Source organism: Lipotes vexillifer, unplaced genomic scaffold (assembly GCF_000442215.2).
Source record: "Lipotes vexillifer unplaced genomic scaffold, Lipotes_vexillifer_v1.1 scaffold1335, whole genome shotgun sequence".
NCBI classification, from domain to species: domain Eukaryota; kingdom Metazoa; phylum Chordata; class Mammalia; order Artiodactyla; family Lipotidae; genus Lipotes; species Lipotes vexillifer.
This window is the reverse complement of record NW_006770293.1, coordinates 542,392-566,412: the sequence shown is the minus strand read 5'-3', so window position 1 is coordinate 566,412 and position 24,021 is coordinate 542,392. Positions and strand designations below refer to the sequence as shown.

At 35.5% G+C, this 24,021-nt stretch overlaps 1 protein-coding gene across 1 annotated transcript in view; it reads right to left on the bottom strand.

The window, feature by feature from the left end:
- SMC5 (structural maintenance of chromosomes 5) overlaps nt 1-24,021 on the bottom strand; it is a 103,092-nt gene that overhangs the window by 78,023 nt on the left and 1,048 nt on the right. Inside the window, exons 2-3 of the mRNA XM_007446055.1 lie at nt 19,630-19,771; nt 11,238-11,290 (exon numbers count right to left, since the gene is read on the bottom strand). Coding sequence (XP_007446117.1) covers nt 11,238-11,290; nt 19,630-19,771 — 195 coding nt within the window. The remainder of the gene's footprint in view (nt 1-11,237; nt 11,291-19,629; nt 19,772-24,021) is intronic.

The following is a 24,021-nucleotide window of genomic DNA, read 5'->3' as shown; positions in this document are numbered from 1 at the left end:
TCAGCAGGAATCTACCTTTATCATCAAAGAGTTTAACACAGATAAAGTTCCAAGAGAAAGGAGAAGCTCGCTGGAAACACACACCCAAGAAAACAAAGCTTCAAGAGTAAGAACTAGCAGAAATCGAAAGTAAAATCATATTGGAATCAAAGGACTCAAGTATAAGTAGGTTTATTATATTTTAAGAAATAAAAGATTGAAAATATAAACAAACAATAGATCTGAAAAAGAACCAAAGAGAAATGGATCTAGAATGCAACATAGACATAAAAAGATGAAAAATATGAAAGATCTTAAGAGACTTGGATGACTGAGAAAGCCTAACATCTGTCTTATAAGAGTTCTGGAAGGAAGGTAGGCTAAGAATGGGTCAGTGGCAGTATTTGGAGAAATAATAGATAAGAATTTTCCAAACTACAGATTTAAGAATAAATCACAGTGTTAATAAAAAATAAATCCACACATAAATATATGATGTGAAACTATAAAACACCAAAAACAATTACAAAGAAACTAAGGTTAGATTCACAACAGAAGACAATGGAGTACTTTGCATGTGCTGAGAAAGTATCTATCAGTGTAGAATTTTATATAAAGCAAGTACATCTTTCAAGATTTAGAGCAAAATATTTACAGACAAAAACCGAGTGTTAGAAGAGCTTCACTAAAGGAAACTTTAAAGAATGTCCTCTGGCAGAAAGTGATCCCAGAGGGAAGAAAACAAATGCAAGAAAGAATGAAAAGCAAGGCAAACAGAAAGTATGTGGCGTAATTCTAAACAAACATTACAGTTTAAATTAATAATAGTTATTATATCTTGAAGAGTTTAAGAAACAAGAGAGAATTAAAGTAGCATATAAATTCAGAGAAAAAGTTATAAAAAGCACTCTAAGATATTTATTCAGTAGGAAGATGAAAATTTAATTAAGTCTAGACTCTATTACAGTATTACATTGTCATGTAACTTCTAGTAATTCTAATAACCATTAAAACAAGAGAAGAATGCATAATTTCCAAAACAATAAAAAAAGAAAAATTAACCAAACAAAAAAAACCAAATGAAGGCAAGAGAGGAAACAAATACTGAAAAGTGGGCCAAATTAAAGGCACAGAATAAGGCAGTAAAAATAAGTCCAAACATATAAGTAATTACAGTAAATGAACTGTATGTATTATTTAAAAGACTACATGAAAAACACCACCCCACTATCCTTGTTTAAATAAGATAAAAAAGATATTAAAAACTTGAAATGAATGAAAGAAAGATAACCAGGAAAATATTTAAAGAGAAAGCTGCTAACTACATTCATTAATAGCAAATTAAACAGATTCTAAAACAAAAAGTCTCAAAAGATGAAGAAATCAGTACATAACAATAAAGAATTCAATAATGTCCTGAAAATATATAAGGCAAAAATTGACAGAACAAGGGTAATTGACAAATCTACATAAAGGAATAGTGGAATACACTTTTCTTAGTAATTAAGGAATTGATCTGACAACTGCAATCAGCTAAAATACAGAAGATTTAGCAATATAACTAATAAGCTTGAACTAATGGACAAATACTGAACATTGCACATACAACAGCAGAATTCTCATTCTTTCAACCAAACAAGTGACAATTACAAAAGCTCAGTACAAGTAAGTCTAAACAAATTTCAAAGGACTGGGAACATAAAGACCATCTCTCTCTCTCTCTCTCTCTCTCTCCCTTTCTTTTACCACACTACTATCAAAGTGGAAATCAATACTAAAATGTAACAGGAAAATCACTACATTAGAATCTGAAACAACTTTTAATTTATGAACTCAAAAAGAAAATGAAGAAAACATTCACAACTGAAAAGTATGAAAATACAATATACCAAAATTTGGGAGATGGAACTAAAGCAATACTGAGAGGGAAAATTTTAACCTTAACTATTTATATCAGGGAAAAAACAAAAGACTGAAAATCAGTGCAATAAATATCCATTTCAAGAAATTAGAACAAAAGAAACCAAAAGTTTAAAGAAGAATTAGCAAAGAGTAAAAATTAATGAAATAGAAAGCAATGATGTTAAGACATAAATAACAATGCAAAAAGTTAATTCACTAAAAAAGACTAATAAAACTAACAAATCAATTTTTTCCAAATCCTGAAAAAAACATGAATGAAAGAGGGGAATACAACTACAGAAGACACTTAGATAATATATATTATATATGAGACAACATAATACAAATATAATAAAGTTACATAAGAAGCTATTATTTAGCCCAATAAAATTAAAAGCTAAGATGAAAAATTGTTTTAGACAAGTATAAACTACCACGATTCAAGAAATAGAAAAATGAAATAATACACTATCATTAATTAGTTAAAAAATTAAAAAACAAAAAAAAACTCGAGGTCCAGATGATTTTATCAGTAAGTTTAACCAAACATTCAAACAACAAATATTTCACAAACAAAATACAGATGTAAAAATCCTAAATAAAACATGAGAAAAGCAAATCTAGCAATGCAAAAATTATGACTGTACTGCATTTATTCTAAGAATGCAAAACTGGGTGAATATCAGGAAATTAACTGAATTTAACAATTAAAATAATATGATCAATTCAATAGATGCTGATAAAATTCATTAGCTAGTCATAATTAAAAGAACACCAAATCAGGAACAAAAAGTAAATGGTATCAAGGAACCAAATAAATGGTATCTTCCGAAGTCCTACAACAAACACCTCATTTCACTGCAGCCACACTACTATTTTTCTGTTCCTCAGAAACAACAAATTTAATTCTGCCTTAGATCCTGAGCACAAACTCTTCCATCTGCCTGGAACACTCTACTCCCAGTTCTTATGGTTCTTATTTAGTTCTCAACTCATGAATATTCTCAACAGGCCTTTCCTGAACATTCAACAGAAATAAATAAAAGCACCACCTCCCCTAAACCTTGCCAAGGCCTACAATGAGCTAAATCTAATTTAAGTTCTTTGTCTTCATTTTACTCGACCTATCGGCAACACTGGACACATATCACTCCTCCTCCTCAAGCCATTCAAGCCATTCACAGTACTGCTTTCCAGGTACTATATTCTTCGGACTCACTAGCATTCTTCCCAGTTTCCTTTCCCTATATTCGGCCTCTAAATGCTGCAGTACAACAGGGTCTAGCTCTTAAACTTCTTTGCTTTGTATCTTCTGCCTTGGAGATTTCAATCACCCTACTGCCAACTCCCCAGACGTATTATCTTTGGCCCAGACTTCTCGCCAAACGATAGGTTAAAAAATCCAATTGCCCATTCAACATTTCTACCTGAATGGCTATATAGGCATCTCAAACTTTACTCTGTATTTTACTGACCCTGAAAAGCATCTGTTTTTGTTATTGTTCTTTTCCACCTTAACATTTCTGAAACTGGGTTGCACATTTCAAACTGTGTCATAGTTCAGCTGGAAGCTGCATTTTACAAATGGTGCCATCTTAATTTGATGAAATATAATTTACTCCAAAATGACCTTGTGATCTTACCCTAAAACATCCTGACGCAGGTTTCATTACCTCAGCTAACAGAAACTCCACTCTTAAGCATGCCACATTATCTATATATGTACATGTCCTCTTTGATGCCTCTCTTTCACACCCTATATTCAATTTATGAGCAAATCCCAAACTATTTTAATTTCTCTTAGGGTTATTATTATTCATCACTACATTGGTATCCTTGCTTTTGCCTCTGTTTTCTATTTTCCACACAGCAACCTTAATGGTCTGGTTAAAATTTAAGTTAGATTATGTCACCTCTCTGCTCAAATCCTGGTGGCTTCCCATCTTATTCAAAATAAATGCAAATTCCTTACATTGGTCTACAAGGCCTTATGAGCTGGGTCCCTCCCTGATATTTTCAGAACTTACCTTTTCCTGTTCAATGCAATCCAGTGACTCTAGGTACCACTTCAGAGTCTTAGCATTAACAAATTCCTCTGCCTGAAATGCTGTTTCTCCAAATATCTCCATGCTCATCCCCTTATTCTCTTCAAGTCTTTGTTCAAATAGTACTTTCTCAGGGAGAACTTTCCTGATCACCTTATTCAATACTGTAATTTCCACTCTGGCATTCCCTATATTCTCTTCCTGCCTCTATTTTTCTACACAGTGCTTATCACCATCTAACATATTTTACTACCTATTTGTTTATGTCTCCTCTTCGCCTCTAACCATAAATTCCATGATGGCAGAATGCTGTATCCCCCAATGAACTAATAAATATTTGAAAAATGATTGCATAAATGCATGTCAGAGACTATTCTATCCACTGTTGCCTTCAATGGATATGTGGTCAGTTAATGCATCCGTTCAACAGCAATGACAATTCCAACAACTAAAAAATTAGCCATTTTGTGTCTGGTACTCTCAAAGCCACATGGACCCTAATGGAACAAGAGAGCACAACATAACCATGTTGAGTATGGGGAAAGGGAAATCTCCCCTTGTGCCAGACTTGGTAACAGAACTCAGGTTAATAGTCACTGGTTACATTATTAGAGCAAGCAGCTACTGCACACCAAGTAGTTAACCTATTTAGATAACTAAGAAGACAACTGAGCTTTGGTGATTCAGAGTAGAAAGTAAGGAGTGCTTAAGACCTGCAGCCATCCATAATGGACTTTTGAAACTTAAATATTAATACTTCCTCTGTATTTTATAAATATACCTGGCTTAGTATATTTTTTCAGTTTCAATATCTAAGAAACCATTGTGATCAATCAATGGTACCAAGGCTAACCCAGGAGTATCTTTGGCAACAGGCATACCTCGGAGACATTGCGAGTTTGGTTCCAGACCACCACAATAAAGTGAATACTGCAATAAAGTGTGTCACACGAATTTTTCGGTTTCCCAGTACTTATAAAAGTTGTTTATATTATACTGTAGTCTACTAAGTGTGCAACAGCATTACATCTAAAACAGTGTGCCTACCTTAATTAAAAATACTTTATTCCTAAAAAATGCTAACCATCATTTGATAATGCGGGGTTGTCACAAACCTTCAATTTGTAAAAAAACAAAAACAAAAACAAAACAATGTATCTGCAAAGCACAATGAAATGAGGTATGCTTGTATTTTTAAAAATTGAGATATAATTCACAAATCATACAATCCACCATTTTAAAGTCTACAATTTAATGGTTTTTTAAAAATGGTGGTAAAATGTATAAAATTTACTAGTTTAACCATTTTCAGGTATACAGTTGAAAGATTGTGTGTAGCAACAACGGTTTTTAAATACATTCACAAGGTTGTGCAACAATCACCACCATCTAATTCCAGAATATTTTCATCTCCCAAAAGAGGAGCCCATACCTGTTAAACCAATTACTCCCCATTCTTTCCTCTCCTCATACCCCAGCTACCACTAATCTATTTTCTGTCTCTATGGATTTGCTTATTCTGGACATTTCATATAAATGGAATCATGCAACATACATTCTTTTGTGTCTGGCTTCTTTTACCAAGCATTATCTTTGCAAGGTTTACCCATGTTATAGGATCTATCAGTACTTCAATCCTTTTTACGGCTCAATAAAATGTCATTGTATGGATATACCACATTCTGTTTACCCATTTATCAGGTGATATACATTTGAGTTATTCATAATTTTCATTATTAAAATTAGGAAAAAGCTACTTTTGTGTCAATGAGCAATCAATCTCTAGAATAGTGACTGACCAAAGAATATTTGTATTTAATATTTGACAGGTGCTGCCGAATAGGATATAGTGCCTGTACTCCCACAAACAGTGCACCACAGGATTCACTTTCCTATACCTTCATATGATTGAATTTTATTTAAAAATTTTTCTAAGCTGAGAAGAAAAGAATCCTCACCTTGACTTCCTTGATAACTAGTGAGGGGTAGCCTCTTTATATATTTACTGGCCATTTACTTTGCATTAAATTTCTTTGCTTATTTTCTATTAAGTTGTTTATAATTTTTACTGACTCGATGAAACATTGGTATTTTGGTATTTTTGAGACTTGTACATGCTATCTGTACTGAAAATGTTTCCTCCCATCTGTCACTCATTTTTAACTATGGCACCATTATATTTAGCTAGATTTCTATGGAGCCTAAATTTCTTATTTTCCTTTATTTATTTTTTTCGAGGCAAGGCTTTATTGGGTCTAATGCTGCAGCATAAGGGGGTGAAAACAAGAGTCAGGTGCCCATGCTCACTCCACAAGAGGAGCTGCTTGGGTCCTTAAAATGGGTAACAACAGGGGCAGGTACGTGAGTTGGGCAGGAGGTACAGCTTAGGTAACCTGCCCACTGCCGTGGTGGTGCTTTGTGCAGGGATTATGCACAGTGCCCTGCTTTTGCTCCTGGCACCTCAGCTGGTTTGTGGCTTTTTTGTATCTTATTGTTCATAACTGCCCCAACTGCCATGCGTGCAGTTATTTTTAGTCCCTTACAGTTTCTTTGTATTCTGTTGCTTCAGGGGAAGTTTGTCCAGGTTCAAGTGCTCTGGTAAAGGGTCCCAGGTCCCAGCCTATCTCAGGTGGAGACCTGCTGTTCTCAGCCTAGCTTTCCTCGTGATTTGGCAGAGGCCGTGTAGTTCCAGTCATCAAAGCCTTCTCTTCCTTAGAGCTCTTCCTATCTTCCTTTATATTGTTATTGGCTATTCTATTCTACTTAGAAAGGCCTCTCCCTTTCCTGAGATTTAAAAAATATTCTACATTTTTTCCTATCATTTTCAAAGTTACATATTTTTTTCACTCAGCCTTTAACACATTGAGATTTTATTGATGTACAGGGTGGCTGATAAAGCTCTATATTTATCCATTTTAAAAATTAACAGCTAATTATTTCAACTCAATTTGAGTAATTTATACCCGATGCTTAAATTGCCACCTTTACAATAAATTAAATTTTTATGAGGAAAACACAGGAAGAACACTCTTTGACATAAATCACAGCAAGATCTTTTTTGATCCACTTCCTAGAGTAATGGAAATAAAAACAAAAATAAACAAATGGGACCTAATGAAACTTAAAAGTTTTTGTGCAGCAAAGGAAACTACAACCAAGACAAAAAGACAACCCTCAGAATGGGAGAAAATATTTGCAAATGAATGAACAAAGGATTAATCTCCAAAATATATAAACAGCTCATGCAGCTCAATATTAAAAAAACAAACAACCCAATCCAAAAATGGGCAGAAGACCTAAATAGACATTTCTCCAAACGAGTCATATAGATAGCCAAGAAGCACATGAAAAGCTGCTCAACGTCACTAATTATTAGAGAAATGCAAATCAAAACTACAAAGAGGTATCACCTCACACTGGTCAGAACGGTCATTATCAAAAAACCTAGAAACAATAAATGCTGGAAAGGGTGTGGTGAAAAGGGAACCCTCCTGCACTGCTGGTGGGAATGTAAATTGATACAACCAGTATGGAAAACAGTATGGAAGTTCCTTACAAAACTAAAAATAGAACTACCATACGACCCAGCAATCCCACTACTGGGCATAAACCCAGAGAAAACCGTAACTCAAAAAGACACATGCACCTCAATGTTCACTGCAGCACTATTTACAATAGCCAGAACATGGAAGCAACCTCAATGTCCATCAACAGATGAATGGAAAAAGAACATGTGGTACATATACACAATGGAATATTACTCAGCCATAAAAAGGAACGAAATTGGGTCATTTGTAGAGACGTGGATGGATCTAGAGACGGTCATACAGAGTGAAGTAAGTCAGAAAGAGAAAAACAAATATCGTATATTAATGCATATATGTGCAACCTAGGAAATGGTACAGATGAACCGGTTTGCAGGGCAGACATTGAGACACAGATGCAGAGAACAAACGTATGGACACCAAGGGGGGAAAGTGGTGGTGGTGGTGGTGGGGGGTGGGTGGGATGGATTGGGAGATTGGGATTGACATATATGTGCTAATATGTATAAAATGGATAACTAATAAGAACCTGCTGTATAAAAAAATAAATAAAATTCAAAAAAAATTCTTATATACATTTAGAACTGTTCCTATTTTCTCCATTCTGCTCCTCTAATTTTCTGTATGAATTCCATACTATCAACAGCTTTATTAACTAGACAGCCACATGTGAAAGAATGAAATCAGGACATTCTCTAACACCATACACAAAAATAAACTCAAAATAGAATAAAGACCTAAATGTAAGGCCAGATACTATAAAATTCTTAGAGGAAAACATAGGCAGAACACTTTTTGACATAAATCACAGCAGTATCTTTTCTGGACCCACCTCTTAGAGTAATGAAAATAAAAACAAAAATAAACAAATGGGACCTAATTAAACTTAAAAGCTTTTGCACAGCAAAGGAAACCATAAACAAAACAAAAGGACAACCCACAGAATGGGAGAAAATATCTGCGAACAAAGCGACCAACAAGGGATTAATCTCCAAAATACACGAACAGCTCACGCAGTTCTATATCAAAAAAACAACCAACCCAATCAAAATATTGGCAGAAGGTCCAAATAGACATTTCTCCAAAGAAGACATACAGATGGCCAAAAAGCATATGAAAAGAGCTCAACATCACTAATTATTAGAGAACTGCAAATCAAAACTACAATGAGGTATCACTTCACACAGGTCAGAATTGCCGTCATCAAAAAGTCTACAAACAATAAATGCTGGAGAGGGTGTGGAGAAAAGCAAACCCTCCTACACTGCTGGTGGGAATGTAAATTGGTAGAACTACTATGGAGAACAGTACGGAGGTTCCTTAAGAAACTAAAAATAGAATTACCATATGTTCCAACAATTACCATACATCCCACTCCTGGGCATATATCCAGAGAAAACCATACATGCATATTTGAAAAGATACATGCACCCCAATGTTCACTGCAGCACTATTTACAATAGCCAAGACATGGAAGCAACCTAAATGCCCATTGACAGAGAAATGGATAAAGAAGATGTGGTACATATATGCAATGGAACATTACTCAGCCATAAAAAAGAATAAAATAATACCATTTGCAGCAACATGGATGGACCTAGAGATAATCATACTAAGTGAAGTCAGACAGAGAAAGACAAATATCATATATCACTTTCATGTGGAATCTAAAAAAAATGATACAAATGAACTTATTTGCAAAAGAGAAACAGACTCAGATTTCGAAAGCAGACTTGGGATTGTGGGGTGGGGGTGGGGGACTTGGAAAGAGATAAATTAGGAGTTTAGGATTAACATATACACACTACTATATATAAAACAGATAATCAACAGGGACCTACTCTATAGCACAGGGAACTCTACTCAATATTCTGTAATAACCTGTATGGGAAAAGAATCTGAAAAAAAAAGGATATATGTATATGTATAACTGAATGACTTAGCTATACACCTGAAACTAACACAACATTGTAAATCAACTATACTCCAATATAAAAGAAAAATTAAATTTTAAGAAAAGGCTTATTTTACACTTTAACATCTGTTACATAAATGTCTTATTCATGATTCTACTTTTTAAGACCTCTTGGGTTTATTCTTCCTGATGAACTTTATAATCAACTTAAAAATTTACCTGTTGAGACTCCTACTGGAATTATATCAGATTTATACATTAGCTTGGAAAGGACTGACATGTTAATGGTGACTACAAATTTATATTTTTAGAACATAATATGCTTCTCCATTTATTCAGGTCTTGGTTTTGTACCCTTCAGTAAAATACCACCATTATATTTTAATAAGTTGAGCATAACCTCTTTAACTGTTTTCTTCCATGTGTGCCTATTTCTCACCTCTACATAAATTCTAAAATTTTCAACAATTTTTTTTTTTTAAACAACAACAGCTGCTTTTTATTTTATTTTATTTATTAATTTATTTATTTATGGCTGTGTTGGGTCTTCGTTTCTGTGCGAGGGCTTTCTCTAGTTGTGGCAAGTGGGGGTCACTCTTCATCGCGGTGCGCAGGCCTCTCACTATTGCGGCCTCTGTTGTTGCGGAGCACAGGCTCCAGACGCGCAGGCTCAGTAATTGTGGCTCACGGGCCCAGTCGCTCCATGGCATGTGGGATCTTCCCAGACCAGGGCACGAACCCGCGTCCCCTGCATTGGCAGGCAGACTCTCAACCACTGCGCCACCAGGGAAGCCCATAAAATTTTCAACAATTTTTGAATAAAGATCACTTCCTCATTTCCGATAAAATAAGGCTATTAGATAATCTTTAAGAGCTATTTCAGCTAAGAAAATTCAATAACTTTCTATAAACACTCCAAAAAACAACACTCTAAAAATCACCTAAAGGATGTGCATATTCATATATAAAAGACAAAGTATCTGCACCAAGGATGGTCAACTGATTTCATGTTGAAGAGTAACTCTCATCCATCAGAAACGGCTGCCAAGAGTGGTAAACTCAGAACATCTAGGTTTAAGGGAAAAGAACACCATAATGAATTATCAATTTCTACCATGAGGGAGGGAATGGAAAATGGTGACATAAATGCCAAGTATCTGCCATACATGAAGTTCACCAAACTACTAACAGTGGTCGTTTCTGGAAGTGGAATTATGGCAAGAAGGCTTTCATCTTTTTACACTCCTACATTGTTTGCATTTTTTTTTAAACAAGCAAATATTTTGCTTTCAAAATCAGAAAAAAGAAAGCTTAAGTTTGTAAAAAATACTGCAACTTCTTAATGAATATTTAATAGTGGTATATTTCTATTTCATTATCTCCCATAAATTTCTAATTTCCTTAAGAATTTTTCCAGAAGAAAGTTCTTACAATTCAGGTTTTAAAAGATGCATTAAGGGACTTCCCTGGTGACGCAGTGGCTAAGACTCTATGCTCCCAATGCAGGGGGCGAGGATTCAACCACTGGTCGGGGAACTAGATCCCACATGCATGTCGCAACTAAGAGTCCAAATGCCACAACTAAGGAACCCGCCTGCCGCAACTAAGACCCGGCACAACCCAAATAAATAATAAATAAATAAATATTTTTTTTAAAAAGATGCATTAAAGAAAACCAAAAACAAAACAAAAAACACCTTACCTCTCTAGATAAAGTATCCCTTAAATATTATTTCCAATATCTATGCCACAATACTGTATTATTACTCTTGACAAAAGTCATCAGGAAAGCATGAACATAAACTAAGAAATTATGTAGGAAAATGTGGTTTTAGCACTTTTAACACTTACAATTCAATTTCAACCATGCCTTTGGAACATCCTCTCTTCACAAAAAAGCCAACCTAAGATATAAGAAAGACAAAGTGAGCTGTGTGATGACATTCCCAGGTTAACAATGAGTGATTTAGCAAAGTCATCATTATTTGTCAGATTCTTTCAATAACTACTCTGTACATTCATTCCCATCACTTACTAATTGTACCCTTCCCAGATTTAGACTCCTCCATTGGTTCCACTCACAGATAGTAATCATCTAAGTTACCATTTATTGAACCTTCTATGTGCCTAATAGCCTCTTACAAAGTTCACGACAGAGCGAGTAAGTAGTGCAGAGCAAGGATCTGAGCCCAGGTAGCCCAGCTCCAGACCCTGGGTACTTCTATGGAGTTGCACAGATTAAGTATTATTAACAATCACTCTAAAAGTACTCATCCTGTTATTAATTAGGATACACCTACCACCCAGCAGTTAAAAAAAAGAGCAACACACATAGTAAATACAATTTAAGTAAGTACAATTTATATAGTATAATAGACATATTTAAGCTAGTTTCTATATATTTGGGCATAAGTATGAAAAAAGACCCTGGGCCTAAAAAAATCAGATTGGATCTTAAATTAGGCTGTAAGTAAGTAATACTAAAAAAAAGGCAAAAAATGCACCTTGCAAGTAATTGTCTTTTTAATAGTGATGATGACAATTATAACCACAACAGTTAACATTTATTAAGCATTACTAAATGTTTCTGTGCTAAGCACTTTATATAAAATTTTCTCATTTAATACTCATGAGCAAAGTTATGAGCTATATGTTATATCCATTTTATAGATTATGAAAGTGAAACCCAGAAATATGAAAAAGCCTCTTCCTGTAACAAGAAAGTACAGCTTAATGATCAAGAGTACAGGCTTTACCATGTCTAGTTCAAATCTCAAGTCTGCCATAAACAAGCTGTTTGACCTTAACCAGGTTACTTAGCCTCTGTTTCAGTTTCTTCATAGATAGGGAAAACAGTGGCATTTTTGTAGGAGTGGGTCATCTACTCGTTAGCTTGCAACAATTAAAATACTTCGTACCAAATGGAAGAAAGATCAGGAGGAAGTTATTATTATAAAGTATCCGTACAGGTGGTACAGAACATGCTTGTACTAAATTGTTATGTTAGCATTTAAATAGAAATACAACGTTAAAAAGGTTTTTTTGCTAAGAACTTGGACATCCCCTAAACACAAGGTCTGCAATCTGTCATCTAAGAAACACTGCACTGCACTCCACAGCTTCCTTTAAAAAGCCTACCACTCAAGGGTGAGGAGAGATGTGTCTTCTTTATGACACAAATAAATAGGAAGATTGGTGAACATTGTTACAGCCCAATCCATTCTGACCATACAGCCCTTGGAGTACAATCCAGCAGACCATTACACAGAGATAAGGATTTAATAAATGATTTCTGAAAATTACATATCAGGAATTCCCTGGCGGTCCAGTGGTTAGGACTCCGCGCTTTCACTGCCAACAGCCGGGGTTCGATCCCTGGTCAGGGAACTAAAATCCCACAAGCCGAGCAGTGGGCAGTGAGGCCACAAAACAGACAAAACTACGTATCAATATTTATAAAAATCTGAGTGGGTCCTTGGAAATTATCTACCCCAACCCGTTCTTTGAAATAAAGAAAAACTGAGTTCCAGACAAGTGACTACGGTTACAAAGCCAATCATTAATAAAGCAGTATCTTTTCTACCTCATAAATGCCTCCCACAGAGCATTAAAAAATCATATTTTGAATAGGTTACTTATAATCATAAGGGGTATATAACTCAATCTTGTAACCTACATTAAATTTTAAGCCTGGCTAAGAAACCTGTAATATCATTTTGATAATATCGTAATATTTACAACAGTTTTAGAAAAATGAATCACTTCATGTTTTAAAAATATTTTACAGTGAAGTAAGAACTCAACTTTTAGACTTTTTTAAAAAAATTATTTTATTTATTTTTGGCTGCTTTGGGTCTTCGTCGCTGCACGTGGGCTTTCTCTAGTTGCGGTGAGCAGGGGCTACTCTTCGTTGCGGTGTGTGGGTTTCTCATTGCGGTGGCTTCTCTTGTTGTGGAGCACAGGCTCTAGGCGCGCGGGCTTCAGTAGTTGTGGCAATGTAGGCTCAGTAGTTGTGGTGCACGAGCTTAGTTGCTCCGCGGCATGTGGGACCTTCCCGGACCAGGGCTCGAACCCATGTCCCTTGCATTGGCAGGCGGATTCTTAACTACTATGCCACCAGGGAGGCCCCTAGACTTTCTTTTTAAAACATGTTTTTATGTGAAATACATACCACACAGTAAATACGAACTTCATGCACTGTTTAAGAAATAACAAAACAACCATGTATCTACCTATTTAAGGAACTGATCACTACCAGTGTATCTGACATTCCTTAACTCACGCCAGTTATGTCCTTCTTTCTTGACAAATGTAATCTCTAAATTGATTTGCTGATAATTCTTTTGCTTTTATTTTTATTGTATAAATCTCCAAATATTAAATATATATTATATATATATTTGACCATTCCAGAAACAAATTCACATTACATGTATTTTTCTGTGATGGCATTTTTCCTTAAAATTCTGTTTTTGAGATTTAACCAATGAGCCAAAGTTTGCTTTTACTGTCATATAATATTCAATTTTATTTGACTATACTAGAATTTATTGCAAACAATGCTTCTATAAATATTTCCATAATTTCACCTAGTATAAATGGACACAAGCTTACTAAGGTACCTAGAAGTAGAAATTTTGAGGGACTGGATATAGGCATTTACAGATTTACTAGGTAATGCCATATTTTCCAAGGGGGTTGTACAAATTCATATTCCCACCAAGAATGCATCAGAGTTCCCACCGCTTTAGATCCTTATAAGCCACATGGCACCACAAGAATTTTTGTGGGTCTAATGGATATACCACGCCAGGGTTAATTCGTTTCTCTGATAATTAATGAAGCTGAGCATATTTTCATGTATTTACTGGCTGTTTGGGGTGCCTCTTCTGTGAGACATCTGAGCATATCTTTTGCTCATTTATCTTCTGAGTTGCCATTATTTTGATTATGTAGTCTGGATACCAATATTGTTATATGTGCTATATATATATACCTTCTCTCATTTGTGACTAGTCTTTTCTCTACAAGGTGTCTTTTGATGAACAAAAGTTCCTTAATTTTACTGTAGTTGAATTTATCAACCTTTCCTGTGCAGTCTATATTTTTATTTAAGAAATTCTTCTTTAACCTGAAGTCACAAAGATATTTTCTTCGACTACCAATCTTTTCCAGAAACTTTCTGGTCAATCACATTTAGATCTTTAATATACCTGGAACTGATTTTTGTTATAGTGTGAGAAAAGGACTCAATTTCATTTTTTCCTATACCAATAAGCAATTGTCTCAGTACTATTTATTCATCTCTTCCCCACTCATCCACAATGTCAGTTCTGTCATAAATCAAGTTTTTACTAATCATGGCTTTGTATCTGGGCTCATTATTCTGTCACATCACACTAGTCTATCCTACACCAATACCACAATGTCTTAATTTACTGTAATTTTGTATTGTCTTGATATCTGATAGGCAAGTTTTTCCATTTTGTCCTATTTCTTTAGAAGTATCTTAGCTATTTCTGGCCCTTTATTCTTCCACCTAAAATTTAGAGTCAGCTTGTAATTTATATAGACAGTATAGGGATTTTGACTGGAATGACACTGAATATGTAGAAGAATGACATTTTTATATTAGATCTTCTTGTCCATTAATACAGTGCATCTCTCTAAACTTCAATGTTTTTAAATAAAAATTGTAATTTCTGCATATAGGTCTTACATGTCTTTTAATAATTTACTGCTATGAAACTTGTACTTTTGTGGCTATAATGTCCATTTTTAATTGCATTTTCTGGTCTTTGTTAGTATCTAGGAATGCAATTGATTTTTGTTATACAACTTTTTCTGGCAGGGTCTCAGTTTTTATTTCTAATCTGATAATTATTTTTAAGTTTATTATTGTTTTTGTTTTTGGGTTTTTTTTTGTGGTACACGGGCCTCTCACTGCTGTGGCCTCTCCCGTTGCAGAGCACAGGCTCCGGACGCGCAGGCTCAGCGACCATGGCTCATGGGCCCAGCCGCTCCACGGCATGTGCGATCTTCCCGGACCGGGGCGCGAACCCGTGTCCCCTGCATCAGCAGGAGGACTCTCAACCACTGCGCCACCAGGGAAACCCTAAGTTTATTATTAATTCTAATCAATAGATATAACTCACAGAAACAAAAGGTTTTGGAGTCCTCAGTAAGTTAAAGAATGTAAAAAGGTCGTGCCTTAGTCTGGGCTTCTATAACAAAAATACCTCAGACTGGGTGGCTTTAACATTTATTTCTCACCAATCTGAAGGTTAGGAAGTCCAAGATCAAGGTGCCTACAGAGTCAGTGTCTGGGTTATACAATCTTATATCTAGTAATCCTGATAAATTTGCATATTGATCCATCAGGAGGCTTATCTGGAGTTCCTTTGTGGTTTTTATGCAGACACTCACATAATCTGTGAATGACAGATTTCGTTCTTTCCAACATGTATCTTTTCTGTTCTACCTAGAATTGCCAGTACAATGTTCAATACTAATGGTAGTAGGCAACCTTGACTTGCTCCTGAACTTGCTGTACATTTTCATAGATATCTTTTGTGAAATTAATAAAGGTCCCTTCTATTCCTAGTTTGCTAAGAGCTTTTAATCATACATTACTGTGGAATTTAACTGAATGCTTTTTCTCTATCTATTAAGATGACCATAGAGCTCTTCTCCTTTAAAATGTCGTTGATTATTAGGAAAAAATTAACATAATACATCTCTCACTCCTTGAATAAATTCAATTTGGTCATGATGTGTTATTATTAAATTCAAAATGCTAAAGTTTCTTTTTTGTGTGTGATTTTTGCTTCTAGATTCATGAGTGAGACAGGCTTGTAATTTTTTCATTCTATCCTTGATTGATTTGGGCACCTAGGGTCACATTCTCTGTGTAAAATAGAAACTTACTGCTATTAGGACTAATCCACAATTGTCTTTGTCTTTCTCTATAAGAAAAAATTTACCAGCTAATTTATCTTTTCTACTTAGTCAGTTTTGATAATTTAAGTAGTTGTAGAAACATTTATAGTTACAACTTTTTAAAAATTTAAACTTGAGTGGCATAATGATTCTCATAATATTCTTATATAATCTTTCAAACCTCTGCTGTATTCGTGTAACACCCTCGTGGTAGTCATCAGGGCAGTTCGTGAATATTCTGATTCTCCTTTCAAGCAAATGACTGCACTTGCTCTTTCTCTCTGATCCAAGTTATGGCTTCATGACATGCTTTGTCCAATGAAATATGAGCGCAACATATATATTTACTATTGAAAAATATTCACATATAAGTGGAGCTGCACAGTTCAAACCTGCATTCTTCAAGGGTAAACTGTATATACTGAAATGAAGATTCTATAAGGCTAAAGTACCTAAGTGACCACAAAGGGCCTACACTGGATAAGCAGCAAGAATTAATCTTTTGTATATTTAAACCACTTAAGTTTGGGGGTTTTCTGGATCACAGTTTAACATATCTTAACTATTACTTTTTGCCATTCCTTATATTTTTTTCTTCCTTTCTCTCCCTGCCCCCAGAAGTTACTGATTTAAATAGTATTTCTGAAAAGCAATTTTTAGTTTTGTGGTTCCTACTGAATCATTGTTTATTATTTTATTAATTTCTGCTCTTACTTCTCAGTTTCTATTAAAATTTCTTCTTTGACCTGTGGATAATATAGAAGTACATGTTTCATTCCGAACAAATGGGAAACTTTTAGTTATCTTCTTTATTATTTCTATCTTAATAGCACTGTGGTCAGAGAACATAGTCTATGTGGTAGCAATTCTTTTGATATTTTTTGATATTGCTTTATGGCTCAGTTTATGGTTAATTTTAAGAAATATTCCATTAATATGGTTAATTTTAAGAGTGCAGTGTTTACAACATGTCCATTAGTTCAATCTAACTGTTGTTCATACCTTCTATACTCTTATTAATTTTTTATCTGATTGGATCTATTGATTACCACTAGCTCTTCCACTATAATTCTGGAGCTGTTAACTTGTCTTTAAGAACTCTGTGATTGTGCTTATATATTTTGGAACTAGATAATGTGAATTTAAGTTGGGAGCTGAATTATCTTGCTAAACTGAAACTTTCATCGATATTTAATGACCATCTTTATCTCTAAAAGTTCTTTTTTCCTTTAAATTCTATTTTGCCTGGTATAAATTCAGCTACACCTACTTTCTTTTGTATAATATTTGCCTGGTGTGTATTTTTTCATCCTTTTACTTTCAACTTCTCTGTAGTTTTTTATTTTAGATATGCTTATTGTAAACAAAACAGAATGGAACTTTGTTTTATTGATCTACTCTGACTTTCTCATTTAACAAGAATGTAGAGCATTTATTATTATTGTGAATGTATTTCCACTATCTTTTTTATGTTTTCTAATAATATCCTTTTCTATATTTCTCTTTCTTTTCTCTTCCTCCTCCTTTCTTGAGACTCCTTCTGGGTTGTTTGGGCAGCGGTTATTTTTTCTCTACTTCTCTCTTCCTACTTTAACCTTTCTTGTTTGGAGATTATATATTTCAATTTTTTTTTACTGGCTTACCCTAGAAATTTTAACATGCATATTTAGCTTAATAAACTCTGAAACTAACCAATTATCTTAACTTCCTCCCAACAATACAAATTCAAAGAATACTTCAACTCTGATCACTTCCTTCCTGTTGTCCAGGAAGGACATGTAGTACTATCTTCTTTGATTTAAAAACTTGACAAATGAGACATTAGTATTATTTTACACAGTTTACTTCCCTACATGTTTACCATTTTTTTGCTCACCATTTCTTCTTACCTCTCAGACTCCCTTCTGGGATCATTTTCCTTCTTCCTAAATTATATAGTTTCAAAGTTCCTTTATGAGCATCTCAAACTGTTCTTTTCTTTCCCCCTCTGTTTCCATTCTGAGACAATATTACTACTATGTTTGGAATTCTGGAATTTATTACAATGTGTCTATTTGTGTATTTCTTTCATTTACCCTGTCTGGGATATATTAGGTATCTTGAATCTGAGGATTCAAGTTTTTCAACATTACTGGAAAATTCTTAGTCATTCTTTCTTGAATATTGCCTCTTCCTTAGTCCATTAACTATCAGGTCACAATCTTTATTTCACACTTTTTTCTCACTTTATCTCTATATTGCATTTTTAGAAAAACTGTCAAGTATTTTGGTTCACAAATTCTCAAATATGTCTGCTTTGTTGTTTTACCTGTCCATCAAGTTTCCCTCCCATGTACTGTTATTTCTTTATGTTCTATTTGATTCAAATTTGATTCAAATTTACCTGATCAAATTTTTCAAATTTACCTGATCTTTTTTGTTACTTATTCCTTTGTTATACTTGCAACTTTCTTTCAGTTCCTTAAATAAATTAAGTATTCCTAGTTTACATTCTGTATCTACAAGCTTTGTAGGTCTGATTGTATAGTCTGTTGTTTTTGTTAGCTCTCATTTTTGGTAATTCATTTCCTCCTATGCTCTGTGGTTTTTTTAGGTATGGATTCACTAATTTCTTAGAGCTTTATGTTGAGGACTGGATTGAGGATATTTTCCCTCAGAGGATTTGCATTTGCTTCTGCCTGAAGAGACATGTTACTAACTGGGACCACTTTAAACTAAAATTACAATGTATGTGTTAAGACTTGTTTGGAAGATTTTCTTTCTTTATCTACTGTATTCAGAGCTAACAATGAGATAAGTAACCTCACTGTCCCACTTTGTGATTTTTTTTTCTTCTGCTACATGCAGTGCTTGGCTTCTAGTTTTATCTTCTAACCCTTCTGCACCTTCAGGACCCCCAATCCTATGCAACCAATTCAAAGCCAGGCTTTAGGGTGCAAGGTAAAGCAAATGCCCCTGGGTAAACAACCCCAGAGCTTGTAGAAATCTTTAGATCCAAAGTACTTTGTTTGTGCCCTTTGTAAACTTACTTCACCTTTCCACAAGCCCAGAAATACATTAAAAAAGATATATTTTACATTATTTCTAAGGTTGCAGGTGTTACATACTTGGAGATTCTCTAGGTATATAGTGCACACTACTTCTGGAAATGGAAATCTCCCCACAGTGTCCCTGCCAACTTCATTATTTATATTCAAGCACAACACATTTGCTATACTCAAGGAACGGAGATATAGAAATTGATTTGTTACTAAAAGCAATTCATAGCTTTGAATTCTGTTAAAAAGTACATATGTTAACTCACCTTATCTGCCCGTCCCATGAAAGCAGGTTTGCCTGCTAATCCAAGGCAAATGGCACACACGATGCTGGACTTCCCTGTTCCATTAGCTCCAATAATCATATTCAAGTGGGGCCCAGGAGATACTTCACAGATATCATATGTTCTAGATTATAAAGAGGTGATATTACTAAGCAGAGATAAGAAGTGAAGAATTTTTCTTACCAAAGCACTTTTTCTTCCTTTACCCTTATCATTACCTACAGGCTTCCTCAAATTCTTTTAAAAACCACCTAACCTTACAAATTTAATGTAAGGTTAATTTATAGGTTGTTAATAAACTAGAGGGAAAAAAATCTCTCAGTGGGAGAAATGAAAAAGTGATAATGTATATCTAAAATAAGAACATTCATGGGAAAATAAGACTTCATGTGCTTTTTTTCAAATATTAAGTCTGCTGAATAAAGCAAAGTTTCATATTATTTACTCTTTAATAATTACAATACATGAGAGAGTACATCAAAGCTACTATTCAAATAAGATAATTTTTAACCAAATTATATGTAAGTGAAGCCATGGCTCATCCTAAATCTGTGGATTTTACATTTATATTTCTCTTGAATTAAAATGCTTACTAGCAACTTCTCATAGTCAACCAAATTATTTCTATTCTAATTAGAAAACTGAAGATATATCAAGCCAATAGTTTAATTTTTATTATTACTTAAAAAATAACATCCAATTCCTTTAATATGCTGTCAGACATTCACCAAAGGATCTATTTTTAATACAAATTCAAGTAAATTTTATTCCTATGGGAGGAAACAAGAGTGCATCATCACCAAGCACTTTTGTAACATTCCCTCATACTAGAAAGCAGCATGCTGTCCAGCACTCTACATGCAACAGTAGCATCTAATCCATATTAGTACTCAGGGACAGCTACGGCAAAATGTGAAGTGAACTCTGACTCAGATATCCTTCTACCTTGTCTTTGAATATTCTGAATTGGAACCCATAAATAATGTCCTGTTCCCACAGGGTTTCAGTTAGCTGCCAACTAATTCCCCAAGAGTAAAAAAAACCTTAGCCTGTTACCTGCTAAGTATTTAAATAATTTAACCAAGCACACTTTAACTTTAATACTCAAACAAATTAACAATTCTGAAATGCCACGTGGTAATAAAATAAATACAGGTGGGAGAGGTATTTTCTGGCAGGTTTCCAACCCCACATCTCTGTACAGCACCTATCTTTTCAGAAGCTTTATTCTAGTAACAGCTGAGTCTTAAAGCAACCCTTTACAACGGCTAAAATAAAACTAGTTTGGGAATTTCAGACATCTGGAAAAGTATCTGACATGGAACTTCTTAACCCAACACATGAAGCCCCTTTCTATTAATACTGGAATTTCCTGATGTGAAATCTCTATGTGACTGTCTTACTAAAATAGTGATGCAACTGGTATTTAAGCAAACAATAAATACAACAGGAAGAAGCATGAGAACTTCTGGCCTATACTATACACACAAATATTATAAACAGGAAAAATTGCCAAAAACAAAATAAAGCCTCTGCATTTTTTTTTTTTTTTTTTTTTTTTTTTTGCGGTACACGGGCCTCTCACTGTTGCGGCCTCTCCCGTTGTGGAGCACAGGCTCCGGATGCGCAGGCTCAGCGGCCATGGCTCCCGGGCCCAGCCGCTCCGCGGCACGCGGGATCTTCCCGGACCGGGGCACGAACCCATGTCCCCTGCATCGGCAGGCGGACTCTCAACCACTGCGCCACCAGGGAAGCCCAAGCCTCTGCATTTTAAAAAACTTTTCTGACTCTGCAATACGTTTACTGGGAATTCCCTTTTTGTGAGTTCCCTTTGCTCTGAGCTCGCCCTGAAAGAGCTAATGTCAGAGGCCCACCCTCTTCTCAGTCTACATACTTTGCCTAGTACCTCATGTATTCTCCATGGCCTCAGGTGGCATCTATATGCTGAAAGTCAGTCCAGATGATCTATACAGATGGAATTCCCACCTCAAGAACTCTATTTGGATAGAGTCACCTCAAACTTAACACATTCAAAATTAAACCCACCATCTTTTCCATCTAAAACCACTCTTATAGTCTCTTAGTGAAGGATATCATCATTCACCCCACTGCCCAAGTCAGAAACCTAGGCATTAGTTTTGCATCATCTTTGATTCTTACCATCTCCTTCACCTCTATCCACACTACCCACCCACCCATCATCCAATCAATCACCAAATCATGTTGGTAGACAAGCAAATCTGAAATAACTTGTTTTAAAGAAAAAGGACTTCCCTGGTGGCGCAGTGGTTAAGAATCCGCCTGCCAATGCAGGGGACATGGGTTTGAGCCCTGGTCCAGGAAGATCTCACATGCCGTACAACAACGAAGCCCGTGCGCCACAACTACCGAGCCTGTGCTCTAGAGCCCGTGAGCCACAAGTACTGAGCCCATGTGCCACAACTACTGAAGCCCACACGCCTAGAGCCCGTGCTCCGTAACAAAGACAAGCCACCACAATGAGAAGCACGTGCACTGCAATGAAGAGCAGCCCCCGCTCGCCGCAACTAAAGAAAGCCCGCGCGCAGCAACGAAGACCAAACACAGCCATACGTTCATTCATACATACATACATACATAAAGTTTTTTTAAAAAAAAGAAAAAGAAAAAATAGGACCCTTCATAACTTAGCTCTAGCTCATCGTTTTCTACTTTCTATCTCCTTCCCCATTCTCTAATAAGACCTCTAAATTCTAACTATAATGAATTTCTTTCAGTTTCTTGACTATCTTATGCTTCCTTCTTTCTCCAAGCCTTTGCACATGCTATTCCTTCTGCCTAGAAATCTCTCCCCCCACTTTCGATCCCATTCGACTTGGTTAACTACCAGGAATCCTTCCTTTGACTACCCTCTTCCAGGCCATTTCGGTTCTCTAAGCCTACTCTTTCTACCTCATTCCTAAAACTCAAAGTCCTCTCATTGTAAAAATAAACAAAACCTCCCCCTAGCTCTGCACTTTCCAGCTACCTTTTCTTTCTCCTCTTCACATCCAAGCTTTACTTCCTCACACTCATTCATTCTTCAATGACTGCAAAGTTTTCTGCTTCCACTACTTCAAAGTTTCAAAGATTTCCTAACTGCTAAATGCAGCAGGTTCTTTTCTGTCCTGTTATCTGACTTCAATGTAGCAGATGATAGTTTTGAAGCGCTCTTTTTCCTTGGCTTCTGTGATAATACTCTCCCACGGTTCTCCTCTTACTTCCCTGAACAGTTCCTTCTTAGTCTGTGAGTTCTTCTGCTCGCCCTTAAATGTTGTCATTCGTCCAGGACACTGTACTCAGCCTTCTATTCCTATTTATATTCACTTTTGGGCAATCTCAACCATCTCTGCAATTTCAACAATCACCTATATGCATGATTCTCAAGTCTCTCACCTCTCACATTTTCCTGTAAGCTCCAAACCCTTAAAACTACTGACTACAAAAGATCTTTAAGATGCCCCACAGGAAACTTCAATTCACAGGATCCAAAAGGCATTTATTATTATCCTCCCCAAATTGCTCCTTCTTCTGCACAGCACTATATATGACCAACTTGCCAAGGCAGAGACTTGAGAAAAATGCTCCATTCCTCCCTTACTCTCATGCCTCACAGTTAATCTGCAGCCAAATCCTGTCAAATCTCTTCTTTCTGATCCTACTTCCCACTGCTAGGTTCAAACCCTAATCATCTCTGCCTTCATACTGTAAAAGCCTTCTTGCCTACAATATTGCACCCTTTCTAAATCATCCTTCACACTGCTTCCAAAGTAATATAAATCATATGTCATGCCCTGCTTAAAATGCATCCTGGCTGCCTACAGGATAAAGTTGGAATTCCTCAGCAAAGGAAACACAGACCCTCAACATCTGTGTACATCTTCAGTATCTACTCTGTCCACATACTAGCTCACATCCTATGTTCTAGCCATACTAAAATACTGGAAACTTCCCAAATATAGCAAACTGTTTCAGGCAGTTTCTTGCTCTTCCCTTCTTTTAAGACTTTCATAACCCTCAGTACAAAGCCCTTCTCACAACTGTGGACGAAATTAATCATTTCATCCTTTGTGCCCGCACGGCATCATGACGCATATACATTATTATGGTAGGTACTTCATTTAATTATATTTATCTTTCCTGATTTGGATTCAAACAGCAATTCAGCTACTTATTAGCTGTGTAAACGTCGGCAAATTAACCTCTCTAAGCTTATCAATGGAGGTGATATAAAGAATTGTTATGAGGAATGAATGAGGGCAGTGTGTAAATAAAGCACCTACTTCTATACCTGGCACATGATAGATGCTTGGAAAAAAAATGTTCCTATTGTTACTGCAATTCTGTTTTCCCTAC